At 43.3% G+C, this 18,695-nt stretch overlaps 1 protein-coding gene across 3 annotated transcripts in view; it reads right to left on the minus strand.

Moving 5' to 3' along the window:
• Window positions 1–8,881: 8,881 nt before the first annotated feature.
• coro2aa (coronin 2Aa) overlaps window positions 8,882–18,695 on the minus strand; it is a 55,355-nt gene continuing 45,541 nt past the window's right edge. For 2 of the 3 annotated variants that reach the window (XM_042316813.1, XM_042316814.1), the window contains exons 8-12: window positions 15,479–15,575; window positions 14,315–14,427; window positions 13,795–13,885; window positions 12,494–12,756; window positions 8,882–12,175 (exon numbers count right to left, since the gene is read on the minus strand). In XM_042316813.1, the coding sequence (XP_042172747.1) occupies window positions 12,044–12,175; window positions 12,494–12,756; window positions 13,795–13,885; window positions 14,315–14,427; window positions 15,479–15,575 (696 nt within the window). In that variant the 3' untranslated portion in view covers window positions 8,882–12,043. The remainder of the gene's footprint in view (window positions 12,176–12,493; window positions 12,757–13,794; window positions 13,886–14,314; window positions 14,428–15,478; window positions 15,576–18,695) is intronic. The other variant, XM_042316815.1, reaches the window with a different exon arrangement.

An 18,695-nucleotide genomic window follows, 5' to 3' on the forward strand; every position in this document is an offset into this window, starting at 1 on the left:
TATTATTTTGAATGGGAGGGAAGGAAAAAATAGGAAGACGTGAAATCCACTTTTAACACCAGAGCTGCCATGTGTTCGCACTTCTCTTTGTATGTTTGACTTTTGAGAGTTGCAAAAGAGGTTATTGGTTCAATTCTAATTTGTTTTGCTTTCAGTGCTCCTAGAGATTTGAGGATTCTAGTGCCCAAATGCCTGTTTTAGCATGTGCAGCACCACTGAGGACTTTCACCATTTTGAAGTAGTCAACTGGTTGGGACTTTCTATAGCTTAAGGAAAGATCACAATTCCATTCAGGTCACCAGGAGGAATCAGCCAATGAATTAGACTTGTGAGGAAACATTCCATAACTGCAGATGGTAGTAAATTGTCAACCTTAATATGGCTGTGCAGTTGAGTATGTGCCTTCAATTCATGAGGTTGTGTTCAAACCCCCATTTCCTGTTTTCTAGTGTATATTTAAAGATGTCAAATTTAAGAAAATAAGTATAATGAATGTAAAGGAGTCAGTGGCTCTGGCATAAGGATCTCCCCCCCCCGAAGCAAGGGATTATAAAGTTGAACCCAGCCCTGGCTCTGGAGCAGGGTTGCCTTAACACTGAGCGCATCAAGACCACTGGGAGTGGCTGCCTAACAAGATGGCCAGAAAGTGGTGATGTTGGCCAGAAGGGTGCCATAAATGATCGAGTTCCCCCCTGAGGTGCCTGAACACTAACCAGCAGTGGATATGGGGATAAGTCCCCGGAAAAAAGTTGACACTTAGTTTTAATATGCAAAAAGGGCTCTTTAAGAACAGTGTCTACTTTTTTCAGGGATTTTCCACCGTAACCTCTGCTGTACTCAGGAGAGGAGACCCCAGGTATTCATAACCATTTTTTAGTGTGAATGCCACCACATTGCCCTGCTTGTAAACTCAGCAAAAAAAGAAAGGCCCATTTTCAGGACCCCGTCTTTCAAAGATAATTTGTAAAAATCCAAATAACTTCACAGATCTTCATTGTAAAGGGTTTAAACACTGTTTCCCATGCTTGTTCAATGAACCATAAACAATTAATGAACATGCACCTGTGGAACGGTCATTAAGACACTAACAGCTTACAGACGGTAGGCAATTAAGGTCACAGTTATGAAAAGGACACTAAAGAGAACTTTCTACTGACTCTGAAAAACACCAAAAGAAAGATGCCCAGGGTCCCTGCTCATCTGTGTGAACGTGCCTTAAGCATGCTGCGAGGCATGAGGTCTGCAAATGTGGCCAGTGCAATAAATTGCAATGTCTGTACTGTGAGATGCCTAAAACAGCGCTACAGGATGGACAGCTGATCGTCCTCGCAGTGGCAGGCCACATGTAACAACACCTGCACAGGATCGTTACATCCGAACATCACACCTGCGGGACATGTACAGGATGGCAACAACAACTGCCCGACTTACACCAGAAACGCACAATCCCTCCATCTGTGCTCAGACTGTCCGCAATAGGCTGAGAGAGGCTGGACTGAGTGCTTGTAGGCCTTGTTGTAAGGCAGGTTCCTCACCACACATCACTGGCAACAACGTTGCCTATGGGCACAAACCCACCTTCGTTGAACCAGACAGGACTGGCAAAAAGTGCTCTTCACTGACGAGTCGCGGTTTTGTCTCACCAGGGGTGATGGTCGGATTCTCGTTTATCGTCGAAGGAATGAGCGTTACACCGAGGCCTGTACTCTGGAGCAAGATCGATTTGGAGGTGGAGGGTCTGTCATGGTCTGGGGCGGTGTGTCACAGCATCATCGGACTGAGCTTGTTGTCATTGCAGGCAATCTCAACGCTGTGCGTTACAGGGAAGACATCCTCCTCCCTCATGTGGTACCCTTCCTGCAGGCTCATCCTGACATGACCCTCCAGCATGACAATGCCACCAGCCATACTACTCGTTCTGTGTGTGATTTCCTGCGAGACAGGAATGTCAGTGTTCTGCCATGGCCAGCGAAGAGCCCGGATCTCAATCCCATTAAGCCCGTCTGGGACCTGTTGGATCGGAGGGTGAGGGCTAGGGCCATTCCCCCCAGAAATGTCCGGGAACTTACAGGTGCCTTGGTGGAAGAGTAGGGTGACATCTCACAGCAAGAACTGGCAAATCTGGTGCCGTCCATGAGGAGGAGATGCACTGTAGTACTTAATGCAGCTGGTGGCCACACCAGATACTGACTGTTACTTTTGATTTTGACCCCCCCTTTGTTCAGGGACACATTATTCAATTTCTGTTAGTCACATGTCTGTGGAACTTGTTCAACTTATGTCTCAGTTCTTGAATCATGTTGTGTTCATACAAATATTTACACATGTTAAGTTTGCTGAAAATAAACGCAGTTGACAGTAAGAGGACATTTCTTTTTTTCCTGAGTTTATATGAACCTACAACCTTGTGCTCCAGGGGGACCAGCCTTTCCACAGGATTAGATGCCCATTCACACTTCAAACTGTTCTCTGCATTCATTTGATATGAAGAAATGCTGAAATAGGGAAAAGAGGAGAGGGTTTGATAGAGGACTCATCTTTGTATCTGTGCCATTATAGTGTCTGTGACAGCATGGGCAGCGCCATTGAGGCTATCTCCATTTTAATGTATTATTACTTATTCTGCATTGGCTGATTGCTCCCAACTAATAGGAAACCCTACCCAGTTGGATACTTTAAAATGGTAGACGCCCTCAATGTCCATGTTGAAACGGGTCATATCTGTAACCCAGAGGTAATCCCTGTTGCTGCCTTAGCCAATCAGAGGGATAGTAGGGGAAGTGAAGGGAACAAATGACAATAGCCGTGGGGCAGAGACATTTGTATAGTGAGTAAGTGAGTAAGTCAAAGTAGTTTAGGATGAGCTCAGATAGCGACACTAGATTCCAGGAAATACTAGGGTTTCCTCTGAGTCTCGTGAAGAAACATCATCTGGCTAATTAGAAAAGCGATCCCTCTGTTTCTCACCACTGCACTGAATACGGACCGCTCTCGCCTGCATTGGGACTCCCGCTCCAGAAGCCACACACACAAACACGAAGCACAGGCCTGCAACGTAGTAAAAGTAATTACATTACAGAGCTCTGATAGTTAAGGGGTACCCGTTTTTTAAAGGTTGCAACCGTTTTGACTGTTATTGAATGTGTATGTTTTTACATGTATGGTGAATGACAGTGATATGGTTTTAATCTATTGGTTGACTTGGTGCCATAATGACTGGTTTATGTTTGAATATCTTATACGATTTATGAATATGTCTATTTGCTGAGAGAGGTGTTGCTTTTCCATACTTAATATAATTTCTGAAATTAGAAATTTTGCTGTGTGCATTTTCTTTCCATGTGTCTGATAACGGGTCAGGTTAAACTAAGATTATTTGAATAGGTAATTTGTATTTGTATTTATTATGGATCCTCATTAGCTGCTGCCAACGCAGCATGAGAACACACCTGGGGTTATTTCATTTTAGTTAGACCCCAGACCACTATCAACCAGACTTCTCCCTGGTTAGGAAAATGGGTGTAACATATCCAAATGTAACACTACCCAGGAAAGGGCTGAAAATATCCCATACTAATATATATAATATATATATAGCCTTAGAAATAAGGTTAATGAAATCACTAACATCAGATAACATTCATATTAGCCATTTCTTAGATAATCAATTTTATGATACAACAGTAGCAATGCAAGGATATAACATCTATAGAAGAGACAGGAATGCTCATGGGGGAGGTGTTGCTGTATATATTCAGAGCCATATCCCTGTAATGTTTAGAGAAGATCTTATGCCAAGTGTTATTGAAGTGTTGTGGTTGCAGGTTCACTTGGCACATCTAAAGCATTTTCTTTTGGGGTGTTGCTATAGGCCACCAAGTGCTAACAGTCAGTAACTAGATAATATGTGTGAAATGCTTGATAGTGTACAGTATGTGATGTAAACAGGTCTACTTTCTCAACCTGAATATTGACTGGTTTCATCAAGCTGTCTGCTCAAGAGGAAGTTTCTCATTTTAACCAGTGCCTGTAATCTGGTTCAGGTTATTAACCAACCTACCAGGGTGTTTACAAACACTACAGGAACAAGATCATCCACATGTATTGATCACATTTGTACTAACACTGTAGATCTTTGTTGTAAAGCTGTATCCGTACCCATTGGATGCAGTGATCACAATATAGTGACTATATCCAGGAAAGCCAAAGTTCCAAAAGCTGGGCTTAAAATAGTCTACACAGACTTTGCTGTGACTCTTATGTGGATGATGTTCAAAATATTTGTTGGTCTAATGTGATTAATAAGGAGCATCCAGATGCTGCACTTGATGCATTTATGAAATTGCTTCTTCCAATTATTGATAAACATGCACCTGTTAAGAAACTGACTGTTAGAACTGTTAAGGCTCCATGGATTGATGAGGAATTAAACAACTGTATGGTTGAAAGAGATGGTGCAAAAGGAGTGGCTAATAAGTCTGGCTGCACATCTGACTGGCTGACTTACCGAAAATGGAGAAATGATGTGACTTAACTCAACAAAATAAGAAGAAACTGTATTATGAATCCAAGATTAATGATATAAAGAATGATGGAAAAAAAACTTTGGAATACTTTAAATGAAATTATGGGCAGAAATTATTATGTGCCAATTATTTTAATGATTACTTTATTGGCAAAGTGGGCAAACTTAAGCAGGAAATGCCGACAACGAACCGTGAGCCATCGTACTAATGCATTAAACAAAAAATTATAATGAAAGAAAAGCATTGCAAGTTAGAATTTTGTAAACGTTAGTGTGGGAGAGGTGGAAATATTATTGTTATCGATCAATAATGACAAACCTCCTGGCATTGACAACTTAGACAGGCTACTGAGGATGGTAGTTGACTCTATAGCCACTCCTATCTGTCATATATTTAATCTGAGCCTAGAGGAAAGTCTTTGTCCTCAGGCCTGGAGGGAAGCCAAAGTCATTCCGCAACCCAAGAGTGGTAAAGTGGCCTTTACTGGTTCTAACAGCAGACCAATCAGCTAGCTGCAAGCTCTTACCAAACTGTTGGAAAATATTGTGTCACACCAAATACAATGCTATTTCTCTATAAACAAATTAACAACAGACTTTCAGCATGCTTATAGAGAAGGGCATTCAACATGTACTCCACTGACACAAATGACTGATGATTGGTTGAAAGAAAGTGATTATAAGAAGATTGTGGGAGCTGTACTGTTAGATTTCAGTACAGCCTTTGATATTATTGACCATAACCTGTATTTTGAAAACGTACATTACCAGTCAAAAGTTTGGACACACCTACTCATTTAAGGGTTTTTCTTGATTTTTACTATTTTCTAACTTGTAGAATAATAATGAAGACATCAAATCTATGAAATAACACATATGGAATCATTTAGTAACCACCCCAAAATATTTTGATTTGTTTAACTTCACTAGGGTAGGGGGCAGCATTCGGAATTTTGGATGAAAAGCATGCCCAAATTAAACGGCCTGCTACTCGGGTCCAGAAGATATGATATGCATATACAGTAACTGGTAGATCCGGATAGAAAACACTCTAACGTTTCCAAAACTGTTAAAATAGTGTCTGTGAGTATAACAGAACTGATTTGGTAGGCGAAAACCTGAGACAAATCCATTCAGGAAGTTTTTTTATTTTTGTTTTGTAGTTTTCTATTCAATGCCATTACAGTATCCATTGACTTAGGATTCAATTTGCAGTTCCTATGCCTTCAACTAGATGTCAACAGTCTTTAGAAATTGTTTCAGGCTTGTGTTCGTATAAATGAGGGAGTAAGACCAGTCTTAATGAGTGGACCCTGACGTGTCACAGAGCTTTTTCATGCGCAATCCCGAGAGAGTGCATTTCTTGTTTACCTTTTATATTGACAACGTTATTGTCCGGTTGAAATATTATAGATAATTTAGGCTAAAAACAACCTGAGGATTGAATTATAAACATCGTTTGACATGTTTCTATGAACTTTACGAATACAATTTTTTTTTGTCTGCCTGTTTTGACTGCGTTTGAGCCTGTGGATTACTGAAGAAAACGCGTGAACAAAAATGAGGTTTTTGGATATAAAGAGACTTTATCGAACAAAAGGAACATTTATTGAGTAAATGAATGTCTTCTGAGTGCAACCATATGAAGATCATCAAAGGTAATGGATTCATTTTATCTCTGTTTTGTAACACTTCTGCTTGGCTGGTTACTGTTTGTAATAATTTGTCAACTGGGCTATGTTCTCAAATAATCGTAAGGTATGCTTTCGCCGTAAAGCATTTTTTATATCTGACACCGTGGTTGGATTCACAAGAAGTTCATCTTTAAACCTATGTAAAAGATGCTTTGTTTTCTGAATTTTTATAATGAGTATTTCTGTATTTGAATTTGGCACTCTGCAATCTCAGTGGATGTTGGCCAGATGGGACGCTAGCATCCCACATACCCTAGAGAGGTTTTAACACCTTTTTGGTTACTACATGATTACATTTGTGTTATTTCATAGTTTTGATGTCTTCACTATTATTCCACAATGTAGAAAATAAAGAAAAACCCTGGAATGAGTAGGTGTGTCCAAACTTGGTACTGTATGTGTTATGGCTTTTCAACCTCAGCTCTGAATCCATGATATGGCAATATGGATATGGGTTTTCTTTAATGGAAACATCTCTAATGTCAAACATGTAAAGTGTGGTGTACCTGCAGGACAGCTCTCTAGGCCCTCTACTCTTTCTATTTTTACCAATGACCTGCTACTGGCATTAAACAAAGCATATGTGTCCATGTATGCTGATGATTCAACCCTATGCACATCAGCAACCACAGCTACTGAAGTCACTGCAACCCTTACAAAGAGTTGCAGTCTGTTTTGGAATGGGTGGCCAGTAATAAACTAGTCCTGAACATCTCTAAAACTAAGAGCATTATATTTGGTACAAATCATTCCCTACATTCTAAACCTCAGCTGAATCTGGGAATGAATGGTGTGGCTGTTGAACAAGTTGAGACTATATTGCTTCGCGTTACCTTAGATTGTGAACTGTCATGGTCAAAACATATAGATTCAATGGTTACAAAGATGGGGAGAGGTCTGTCTGTAATAAAGAGATGCTCTGCTTTTTGGACAACACATTTCACAAAGCAAGTCCTGCAGGCTCTAGTTTAGTCTTATCTTGATTATTGTCCAGTCATATGGTCAAGTGCTGCAAAGAAATGCCTTGTTTAGCTGCAGCTGTCCCAGAACAGAGTGGCATGTCTTGCTCTTCATTGTAATCAGAGGGCTAGTATTAATACTATGTATGGCAGTCTCTCTTGGTTAAGAGTTAAGGAAATACTTACTGCTTCACTTCTTGTTTTTATAAGAAACATTCATGTGTTGTAAATTCCAAATTGTTTGCATAGTCAACTGACACACACACTTACCCCACCAGACATGCCACCAGGGGTCTTTTCACAGTCCCCAGGTCCAGAACAAATTCAAGGAAACGTACAGTATTATACACAGCCTTGAGTGCATGGAACTCCGTTCCATCTTGTATAGAGCAAGTGAACAAAAAACCTGGTTTAAAAAAACAAATAAAGCAACACCTCATGGCACAACACCTCTCCCCCATGTAACCTGCTCGTTGTGTGTATGTACTAACATGTATGTACACACACACACACACACACACAAGCACACTGAATGTTAATGTATGAAAATTGTAAAGTATTTTGTCTGTAATGTATTTTTCGTTATTGTGTCCCCTATTAATCTCTATGGTTTGTCCCCACAACTTCCTGAATGCAAGGCCCTCCCCTTCCTCATAAAAGATTATGGATACACAGGGTGCTTCCCGAGTGGCGCAGTGGTCTAAGGCACTGGATCGCTAGCTGTGTTACTAGAGATTCTGGGTTCGAGTCCCGGCTCTGTCCCAGCCGGCCGCGACCAGGAGACCCATGGGGCGGCACACAATTGGCCCAGCGTCGTCCGGGTTAGTGGAGGGTTTGGCCGGGAGGGATGTCCTTGTCCCATCGCGCCCTAGCGACTCCTGTGGTGGGCCAGGTGCAGAGCACGCTGACACGGGTCACCAGGTGTACAGTGTTTCGTCCGACACATTGGTGTGGCTGGCTTCCGGGTTAAGTGGGCATTACATCAAGAAGCATTTTGGAGGATGCATGGCTCTCGGCCTTCGCCTCTGACTGTAACTACCAATTGGGGAGAAAAAGGGGTAATTTTTTTTTAAAGAGTATGGATAAGGTCTGTCCGCCCTAACAATGGGAGTCTTTGTCCACAAAGCTGGGGTGTCTAGCTCCCGGTGGGGTGTCTAGCTCCCGCCTATCCTTTCTTTGGATTGGTAGATACATCTCATTATGTTGACGTCAACCACCTGTATTCAATGGAGAAAGATGCTATGCTACTAGCCTCATGCCATGAATGTGCATAGCCATCTCGAGACAACACCGATATAAAGTAGCCGAGATGTCACGTGTCTTACTTATATCAGTACACGTGCAACCTCCTAAGCATTATGAAAACTTATTTTAAAACAAACATAGCAAATAAGCCATTCATTGTTTTATTGACAAAATGTGACACTTTCTCATTGACCTCCATACAAAAACTCCTTGGTGTGCTAAACAACAACAAAAAATGCCACCTGCTGGAGGGAGTCAGATTTTCTGGTAGTTGGATCTCCCTCTTCCTCTTTGTCATAATGCACCTGAACCATAGAGATAGATGGAGGACTAGTGCACAAAAGCCTGTTTTAGCATGGGACGTGCCATTGAGGACTTTCACAATTTTGAAGTAGTCAACTGGGCGGGACTTCAAATGTGTATCAAAAGACTTGAAAAAATACGTAAATGATCCAAAGTCATGTTTTCACCTATTTTTTATTCTCTACACCTCATGTAGTTCTTGATATATATAAAAACAATATTAAACATAACAGGAACAAAATTAGAATCATTTCATAAATTGTTCACTGTATTTGTGAGTTGTGTGAACACTAATAATACTATTCGTTCTGAAAGACATCATAATACCTATACAAAAGAAAACTAAAATTGCAGCTTGATTCTTAGGCACAGTAAGGCTCAGTCATGATATTGCCCAGCAGAAACCCTCCATTTTCAACTTATTTATACAGATGTCCTTGTTTCCAATGAGCAAGATAATGCTAGTGATCGTAGTGTATGTCCCTCAAACTACTGCTCTTTCTACTGCTAAAATATTGCTTCTGTAAAAATGTAAATGGGACACACACACAGTTTGGGGATTTAAAATGCCATCAAGTCCCTGGAATGGACTTTGTGATTTGGTCTTGACCGTATCTTTTCTGAAGAAAAATGGGATACAGCAGTCGGTGAAGTCTACAATGCTTAAAGAGGCCCAAGCACCAAAGTAGTAGCACAGGGATGTGATTGCCAGATATCTAGCCATTGTAGTTGGCAGTAAATGCAAAAGGTCTACAAAAGACCGAGAGACTTATTGCTAAAGTACACATGCCAAGCTAGCTAGACAAGATAGACTACATGCACTCCACAATGACCATCTGGATTACAATAACAGTCGCTTTTCGGATTGTTTCTGAGACTGTCTTCCCTAAGGTGCCATTAGCTAAGTAGTGACTCCATTCAGTCAAGTACCATTTAGAAATATTACCCTTCAAATGGCAATACTCTGACTGAGCTACATTGGCCTACATACAATAGCATTTATGAGCCGACAAATAAGGCTAAAACCAAACCCATTGCAGGTGCCCTGGCCCACTTAGTGCAATATTATCCAAGCATATGCAGTTACATGTTAATGTTTTATTAATAAATCTATACTAGCGGTGACAATGGTTGGCTTGCCCTCATGCTGCTCTTTGACCATGGTTCTCTATGGGGATAGGGGATGTCTTCTCTAGATGCCTCCTCACAAGTGTTGAATAGCTCACAATTATATTTTGGCGCATGTGTGCCGTGCTTGTGTAAAATGTTGAGATTTAAATACAGTCAAACGTTGGCCTCTTGCTTTTCTTTGGACAGGGGCAGTGGGTCTCTGATTGTCTAACTAACATATTATGATGCACAATTACAGAGCAGTTCCAATCCCATTTCTTGCCATAGTATTTCCATTTCAAAATATTATGAACCACCAAGTAAGTACTTGCAGAGGAGGCTAGCAGGAGGTGCTATAGGAGGATGGGCTCATTGTAATGGCTGGAATGGAATAAATGGAATGATATCAAACACATGTTTGACTCTGTTACATTCATTCCATTCCAGCCATTAAAATGAGCATGTCCTCCTACAGATCCTCCAACCAGCCTCCTCTGTAGTGCATCACAAAAGCAATGGATATCATATCAAAAACAAAGGCTTAGTGTTATCCTGAACAAATGAGCCTGCTCCAAACACATATATTCCCTTTTACAGTTTCCTCTGTTGTTTTCAAGAGACAACCCAATCACTTGGGTCAGCGCTTACACATTAACAACACAGTTATCAAGTTCCCTGTTAAGTCATATATTACACAATGGCTTTTTGAGGTTCATTCAATCCCTTTTTTAAAACAATCATTCCTACTTTTACACAGTGGCTTCGGAACAATGAAAACGGATGGACCAGCACCAAACAGTAAAACTTTGTGTGCCCTACCAACCCACTCCCTACATGATGTGGTGTGTGTGTTATCTGATAGTGTTAGACATACTCAATGGTGTGTCTGAAGCATGGCTGTGGCCACTGGTGTGAAAACATGCCTCTGTAATTGGTCATCATTCCATACTACTTTTTTTTTTTGTCAACAAATTAAAAAAACAGAATAAATAAATGCTATTTTAAAAACGACAAGTGAGATTCCCTGGGCTTCTTTCGTGAACAATAAATGGTGTATTTAAAAGCTGCTGGGAAACGATTGTTCTTTCAGTTGATTGATCTTTCACCAGTTCACCAGTCATTAAAACAAAACGCAGCTTCAGTTGGACTCAGTGAAATGACGTTGCCACGAGCAGCACCGCAGATATTGTGACGAGTGAGATTGCAAGACGTCGTTCTCACACAGTATCTGCGCATGTGCACGGGTTCGCTTCACGCTGTTCACACAACGGTAGCGGGACAAAATAAAGCGGAGAAGTTTCGCCTCGCGCTTCAACGCCCTTAGTGGTTGTGGAAATTGACCCACTATGTTTACTTTCTGCATCTACGTCATATCGCTGAGTCTACCTTTAAATGGAAAAGAGCCAAATTGACTCAATATATACAAAATGACGCACGTCTCTTTCCCCCTCTCTCTCTCACCCACACATATACTCTGTCATTCTAGATGTAGACACCACCGCAGACATCTCCACCAGCATCCATCCATGTACAGTTGTTTAAATATGCAAAATCACAAAGCATAGGAAATCAATTCAGTGTATCTTACAATCATGTGTGACATCTGCTCCCATCCGGACAACATTCAAATATAACCAGCAGACAACCACAGCATCTTTTAAAGACAGGCACGTACATCTTATTTTCATTATTTTTCAAATAAAAAGGGCATAAACATGTTTTTTTTTGTACCACAAAAACAAAACTAAAATACATCAAACTTGCATAGCTCTGAAGTGTACAAAAGGAAAAGGAAAACGGACTTTGGGGAGAGGAGCAGGGAGAGGAGCAGGGAGAGGAGCAGGGAGAGGAGCAGGGAGAGGGACAAGCGGCTTACATGTATGTTGATGCAGTAGCATTCAAATATGATACATATTGAGGAGTGACTGAGAGTCTATGGGTGTATGCACATATATGGGGGACATGAGAAGCCCTGGTGAGGCTTTGACCCATCCACAGAGACAGATAGTGTTCTGCGATGAGACAGCGAGGCCCCTGGGAAGGGCCCTTGTCTTTAGGGTAAGGAAGGTGGGGGTCGAGGGGTTTAGAGGGGTGTTAATTACAGTGAGACCCCCAGGGTGAGAGAGCAGGGGAGGGGGTGGTCAGAGAGTTATCCAGGGAGAGGTGAGGGTGGCTTGGTACGACGGGGGGGCAAGAGGAGCCTCTTCTCAGTGCGAGTCCTGGGAATTCCTCACGTTGTTGATCTCCAGCTCCAGCTGCTTGATGCGTACGTCCCTCTGGTTGAGCATCTCCCGCAGACGCCGGATCTCCTCCTGCTGCTTGTGGAACTTCAGACGCAGCTGCACACCCAACACACACACACACACACACACACACACACACACACACACACACACACACACACACACACACACACACACACACACACACACACACACACACACACACACACACACACACACACACACACACACACACACATTGAGAAAGAATGTTGGTGAGTGCAAGACTAGGGCCAGCATATTTTCTGACCCTATATAGTCACCTACAAAACTCCTACCCATGATGGGATAGGATATACAGTCAGTACAGCCTCCATAGACTAAACCTTCCCCAGCCCACGGTAGAATGGTATACAGCCAAGCTGGGTAACTCACATCGAAACCGCCCCATACCTCGTTCTCTGTTTTGGGAGGCGAGCAGAGCGTGGGGTCCTGTCCGTTGCTGACAGACGTCTTACTCCTGCACTCCTTGTTGCCAAGCTGGTCCTGGATGTACGCCAGCTGCAGTTGGCCTGGTCGGCTCTGGGACCTCCGAGTGCCCAGGGAGTTGCCCAGCCCCTTACTGCCCAGCCCGGAGCTCAGCTCCGGGTAGGAGTCCGGTACTCGACTCCCAGGCTTCAGAGACTGGAGCACCGGGCCTAGTGGAGGTGGAAGGTGAGAGAGCAAACATGATGTTATTGTAATGATTACCTTCTTACTGTCTCACATATGGTTGGTTGATGATAACACAACACAATGCTATCATTGTCGAGATTTCTTTGAAGGTCAACACATATATATATTCTTTTACATCAGAACATTTGAATTACGAACACAATTTATAACCAAATCAAGGTTCAAAGACATGATAGAGGACGATGGAATATAAACTCTACAGGGTCTTCTTTGCACAGGACATTGCAGGGTAGTATATATTGTATGAATGGTGCATAATTGGCAACTTCCTGGCCATTCACATGACAAATGAGAATATCACATCTCGTAGAGGAGCAAATAGGATGCAGCTGAGGCTTTTAGGCAGACATGGGTTCACACACTATTTGAAATACTTCAACTGGGCTAAATTGAGTTTGCCAGGGGCAATGGAACCAATAGAATAGTATCAAAACTGCAAACCCCGCCCATCTGGCACTCCAGGCAGGCTAAAGCAAAATGCTCCACATTTTTGAAAGATTTTAAATAATATTTGAACCCAGGTCTGCATCTACTGTAGGTAAACAGATTTCATGGTCAGCTAAAGGGACATCTTGATCCTCCTTTGACCTTTTCACTGTAGGGGGCAGCAAATGGAATCTATGTTATCTCAAACAGAGAACTAATATTCAGCATTAGGCCCTATTAGGACCTTGGATTGAGAGACGGCATTGTGACCTTGCTGTAAATGAAAGCGCCTGCATGTCTGACCCCTTACACTGATAATCCCTATTCGGATCATATTGAAATACACAATACACTTTTTGATACATAATGTATAAATATTCCTTGAATAAACGTATACTACTGATAATGTAAAAATCCCTTTTGAATACAGTTCTTTGTTTCCTCAGTGTAGCCAGCTACTTGTGCTTTTCTATTGCAGTTTCCCCATTGCATAATTCATGTTATTAAACTATGGAGAAACAGCATACGATAACCCTCCCCACGACCACCCTCTCTCTGTGGTGGTGACCTCTGACCTTTGTCAATGCCGCTAAGCCACTCCTCGGCCGACATGGCGGCCTCGCTCGCCGCCGTCATGGGGTAGATGTCATCCTGGTACGACTCCGACTACAGGGGATGCAAATACACACAGTTGATGCCGAGTTTGTCATGTTTTCACTACATTGCAATAAAGCATTTGGATCAGTAGATTGTGACTATATTGTGATCTAGAGTTTAGTAGATTATGACTACATTGTGTTCTAGTGCTCAGTAGATTGTGTCTACATTGTGTTCTAGTGCTCAGTAGATTGACTATTTGTGTTCTAGTGCTCAGTAGATTGTGACTACATTGTGTTCTAGTGCTCAGTAGATTGTACCTACATTGTGTTCTAGTGCTCAGTAGATTGTGACTACATTGTGTTCTAGTGCTCAGTAGATTGTGACTACATTGTGCTCTAGTGCTCAGTAGATTGTGACTACATTGTGTTCTAGTGCCCAGTAGATTGTTATCCTAGATGTTCTGGTCGTCTGTGTTGGTGTGTCAGGGGTTCTTACCCTGCGAGGTACGATCATGGAGAGGGGTTCGATGAGGGCCTTGATCGTCACCAGTTTGTAGAACCTGAACACCTCACAGGAGCTCACGTCCAGGCCTCTCTTTGGCATGATACCTGAGGGTGGAGGGACACACACACACAGGAAGTTAGTAGCACTGCCTGTTTCTGACACCTTGACCAAACCGGCCCCACGTGTGTACTTGTTGTCTATCCCCACCAGACGTGTTCATGACACGCAGGTTAAAATACCAAAACCAATATTCATTTGGGGACAGGTCGAAACACACATGAAACATTCATGGACATTTAGCTAGCTTGCTTTTGCTAACTATTTTTTCCTGCGAGATAAACATTTAGGTTATTATTTGACCTGAAATGCATATGGCCCTCTTTTTAGCTGGATCTTTGTAGAATGTGGACCCATCTCCACTCCAACAATTCATTAACAAATAAAAGGGGAAACCAAGTTTGTATTCTTTGATTAGCCCCTCCTCGTTCATCTTTCAATCCCCACGTGGGTTAGTATGCTTGTGAAAAGCAATGAGTAGATGGGAGAGGCGGGACATGTAGTGCGTCAAGCCTCTCAAATAGAACCACGTAGAGCCTGGCTACGCAGACGCTCGTTGATGCCGCGAGCAGTTTGGATGAAATGATTGAATAACATCTATGTGTACGTTTATTTAGCAACCCTCGCCCACGCAACGTGGCCTGTCTAGTCAGCATCAGACAAACACTCCCATCTCAATCACGGTTTCATTGTTTGATACTGTCCATGTCTGATGAGTTTGTTGATTCTAAGTCTTGCCAACAAGGGACTGCAACTTGACTTTGCGTCCTATTCAAGCCCTTCAACGGTGAGTAAGTTGTTCAACTCCAGAGACAGAGGATAAGAGCATTCTCTAAATGAATCAAATGTAACTAGTGCTGCTGTTCCACCACTATGAACCCTAGTGCTTCTGTTGTTACTGCTGATGGTAGTATTATTCATGTCGTAAGTCATTGTCATCATAACACATGACTGAAAGCCTTGGAATCACCTTTTTGGCTAGTCAAATCAACTGGGTCATTTGCACATCTGGTTTGGTTGCAGGTGCACACAGTGTGTGTGTGTGTGTGTGTGTGTGTGTGTGTGTGTGTGTGTGTGTGTGCGCGCGCATGTGCTTACCCATTCCTTTCTGAGGAGTGTGTGAGCGGTACTCTGTGAGGAAGTGCATGTAGGGCTTCTCTGAGCTGATCTCATAGTACCGGATATTACCATCACCCTGAGAGAGACAGAGAGAGATGGAGAGAGAGACATAGAGAGAAAGAGATGGGGAGAGAGAGAGACAGAGAGAGATGGGGAGAGAGAGAGAGACAGAGAGAAGGAGATGGGGAGAGAGAGAGAGACAGAGAGAAAGAGATGGGGGAGAGAGAGAGAGACAGAGAGAGAGAGAGAGAAAGAGATGGGGAGAGAGAAAGAGATGGGAGAGAGAGATGGAGAGAGAGAGAAAGAGATGGGGAGAGAGAGGTGGAGAGAGACAGAGAGAACGAGATGGGGAGAGAGAGAGATGGAGAAAGACACAGAGAGAAAGAGATGGGGAGAGAGAGAGAGATGGAAAGAGACAGAGAGAAAGAGATGGGGAGAGAGAGACAGTGAGAAAGAGATGGGGAGAGAGAGATGGAGAGAGAGTGAGAAAGAGATGGGGAGAGAGAGATGGAGAGAGAGAGTGAGAAAGAGATGGGGAGAGAGAGATGGAGAGAGAGAGTGAGAAAGAGATGGGGAGAGAGATGGAGAGAGAGAGTGAGAAAGAGATGGGGAGAGAGATGGAGAGAGAGACATAGAGAGAAAGAGATGGGGAGAGAGAGACAGAGAGAAATAGATGGGGAGAGAAAGAGACAGAGAGAAAGAGATGGGGAGAGAGAGAGATGAGAGAGACAGAGAGAAAGAGATGGGGAGAGAGAGAGACAGAGAGAAAGAGATGGGGAGAGAGAGAGATGAGAGAGACAGAGAGAAAGAGATGGGGAGAGAGAGAGACAGAGAGAAAGAGATGGGGAGAGAGAGATGAGAGAGACAGAGAGAAACAGATGGGGAGAGAGAGAGAGAGATGGAGAGAGACATAGAGAGAAAGAGATGGGGAGAGAGAGAGAGATGTGAGGTGTGAGAGAGAGAGAGAGAGAGAGAGAGAGAGAGAGCAGAGAGCAGAGGTCACGATCAGATGAGCTCCTGCCTTTTTCAGCATTTTTTGTCAGGAACACATACAGGATGCTACCCTCTACAACATAACCCTCACTTCAAATCAAAACTTAAAACCTACAACCTGATTTTGGACGGAATTACGGAATCACCTGGAAGGCTCACAACTACCAAGGATTATTATTCTACACAGCAAATTCTCTGGAAAACAACAGAAACCTGAAAACACCACCCAACCTGGAACTGAGTGAGTAATGTTTAGTTTGAAACTATATTCTATTTCCAAAAGCCAAGAAGAAAAATACACAACATTACTTTATAAGGACTGAATGCTAACATAATTCTGCCAAGCTTGATACAGCTTCAACTAGCACTGGCGTGTCAAGTGAGAGGTAACAAAGCCCATTAGCCCAACAATGGCAGGAGAGTCAAACAGTCTACTCCAACCAAATGGAGAGGCCTTAGAAGCTCCCTCCCGCTGTTCAGAGGTAATTAAAATACAGTACCCTGTGTATGTAAAGAATGATAAGGCAAGAAAAGATTACAAAACGAAGCTCCTTATGGAAAATCAAGAGACACTTTTTGCTGACTATTACAAAAATGGGAACATCATCAACCTTATCTTCCACACAAACCATCCCCTGGCATGGCACAGTGCTATATTAGCACACTACCCCTTTGTTAAGAGAAGATTGTACTCCTTATGGACTCAAATGGGAAATATATAGAAGAAAAAAAAACTTTTTCCCAAACACAGTGTGTCTAAACTCTGGTGTCCAGCGCGCCCTAGACCTTCTGTCTGAGGACCAACTAGGGTCACCCAGCCACATAATAATACACATAATAATACACACAGGCACAAACGACCTGAGAGCACAGCAGGAAAGGGTGGCCACAGCACTGAAGGGAGTGATTGAAAAGGCTTCTTCTACTTTCCCCAACGCACAAGTGGTTATCTCCACCCTGCTACCACGAAAATACTTCCATCCTGCCACAATACAGCAGGTAAACGCAAGTATTTCCCGTGACTGTGCCTCAAAACCAAATGTTTTCCTGGCCCACCACTCCACCCTGGACTTGAACAGCCTCTATGACCAGGTCCACCTCTACAAGGCAGCAGTGTCCACCTTTGCCCGGACTCTAAAGGACATTGCTCTCAAATGCATCCCCAACACTTCACACAGGAGAAACAGATTAATAGACACCCCACCCAGACCAGCGAGACACCCTCCAAGACCTGCAGGACCCCCCCTGGACCCACACATAGAGGACCCACGCCAAGAGTACTTACATCCAGACCACAGCACCCCCAGACACATTCACACCCCAGCCCCAACCAATCAACACCCCCCACGTCAACCATGCCCACACCCCATTTAGGCCCCCTCAGATCAGACCTATGCCACTCCTGCCCACCCCATGCCCCCCACTCCCGCAAAGAGGGCCTCAACATGGAAGTCACACATACGCCCAGGTAGTGAGCGGGCAAACAGGCCCAACCCCCACTCTTACACTCGCCCAAGCCAATGGCATGTACCAGATGCTCAGCAGGCTCTGCTCACACTTACTGGCCTGAGGCCAAACCACAACCAACAACATTGGACACTTTATGGAACAAAAAGCCTTCACTATATCATCCTGGAATATCCAAGGCCTGAGGTCATCTGCCTTTGGCCTAAAGAGCAGGAACCCGGACTTCACCAAAGAAATCGGTAATACAGACATTGTCATCCTGCAAGAAACCTGTTATAGAGGAGACGGACCCACTGGTTGCCCTCTAGGTTACAGAGAGCTGGTAGTCCCATCCACCAAACTACCAGGTGTGAAACAGGGAAGGGACTCAGGGGGTATGCTAATTTGGTACAGAGCAGACCTAACTCACTCCATTAAATTAATCAAAACAGTAACATTTTACATTTGTGTCACGAGTCCGACCGAGGGTGGCTTCCCTTCCCGGTCGGGTGGCGTTCGGCGGTCGTCGTCACCGGCCTATTAGCTGCCACTGATTGTCTTTCCTCCCCCTCCTTGTATGTTTATTGTTAGCACCTGTTAGTGAATCATTAGTTGGGCTTTATTAGACAGCCGGCCCGCCTGTTTCTTTGTGCTTAATTATTGTGACCTTCGGTTCTGTAGTAGAGGAACGTGTTTGTTCCTGGTCGTGTATTTCTGTTGTACTATTTTCGTCCCCCGTGTTTGGGGCAGTTTGGTT

Source organism: Oncorhynchus tshawytscha, unplaced genomic scaffold (genome assembly GCF_018296145.1).
Source record: "Oncorhynchus tshawytscha isolate Ot180627B unplaced genomic scaffold, Otsh_v2.0 Un_contig_6829_pilon_pilon, whole genome shotgun sequence".
Lineage (NCBI taxonomy): Eukaryota > Metazoa > Chordata > Actinopteri > Salmoniformes > Salmonidae > Oncorhynchus > Oncorhynchus tshawytscha.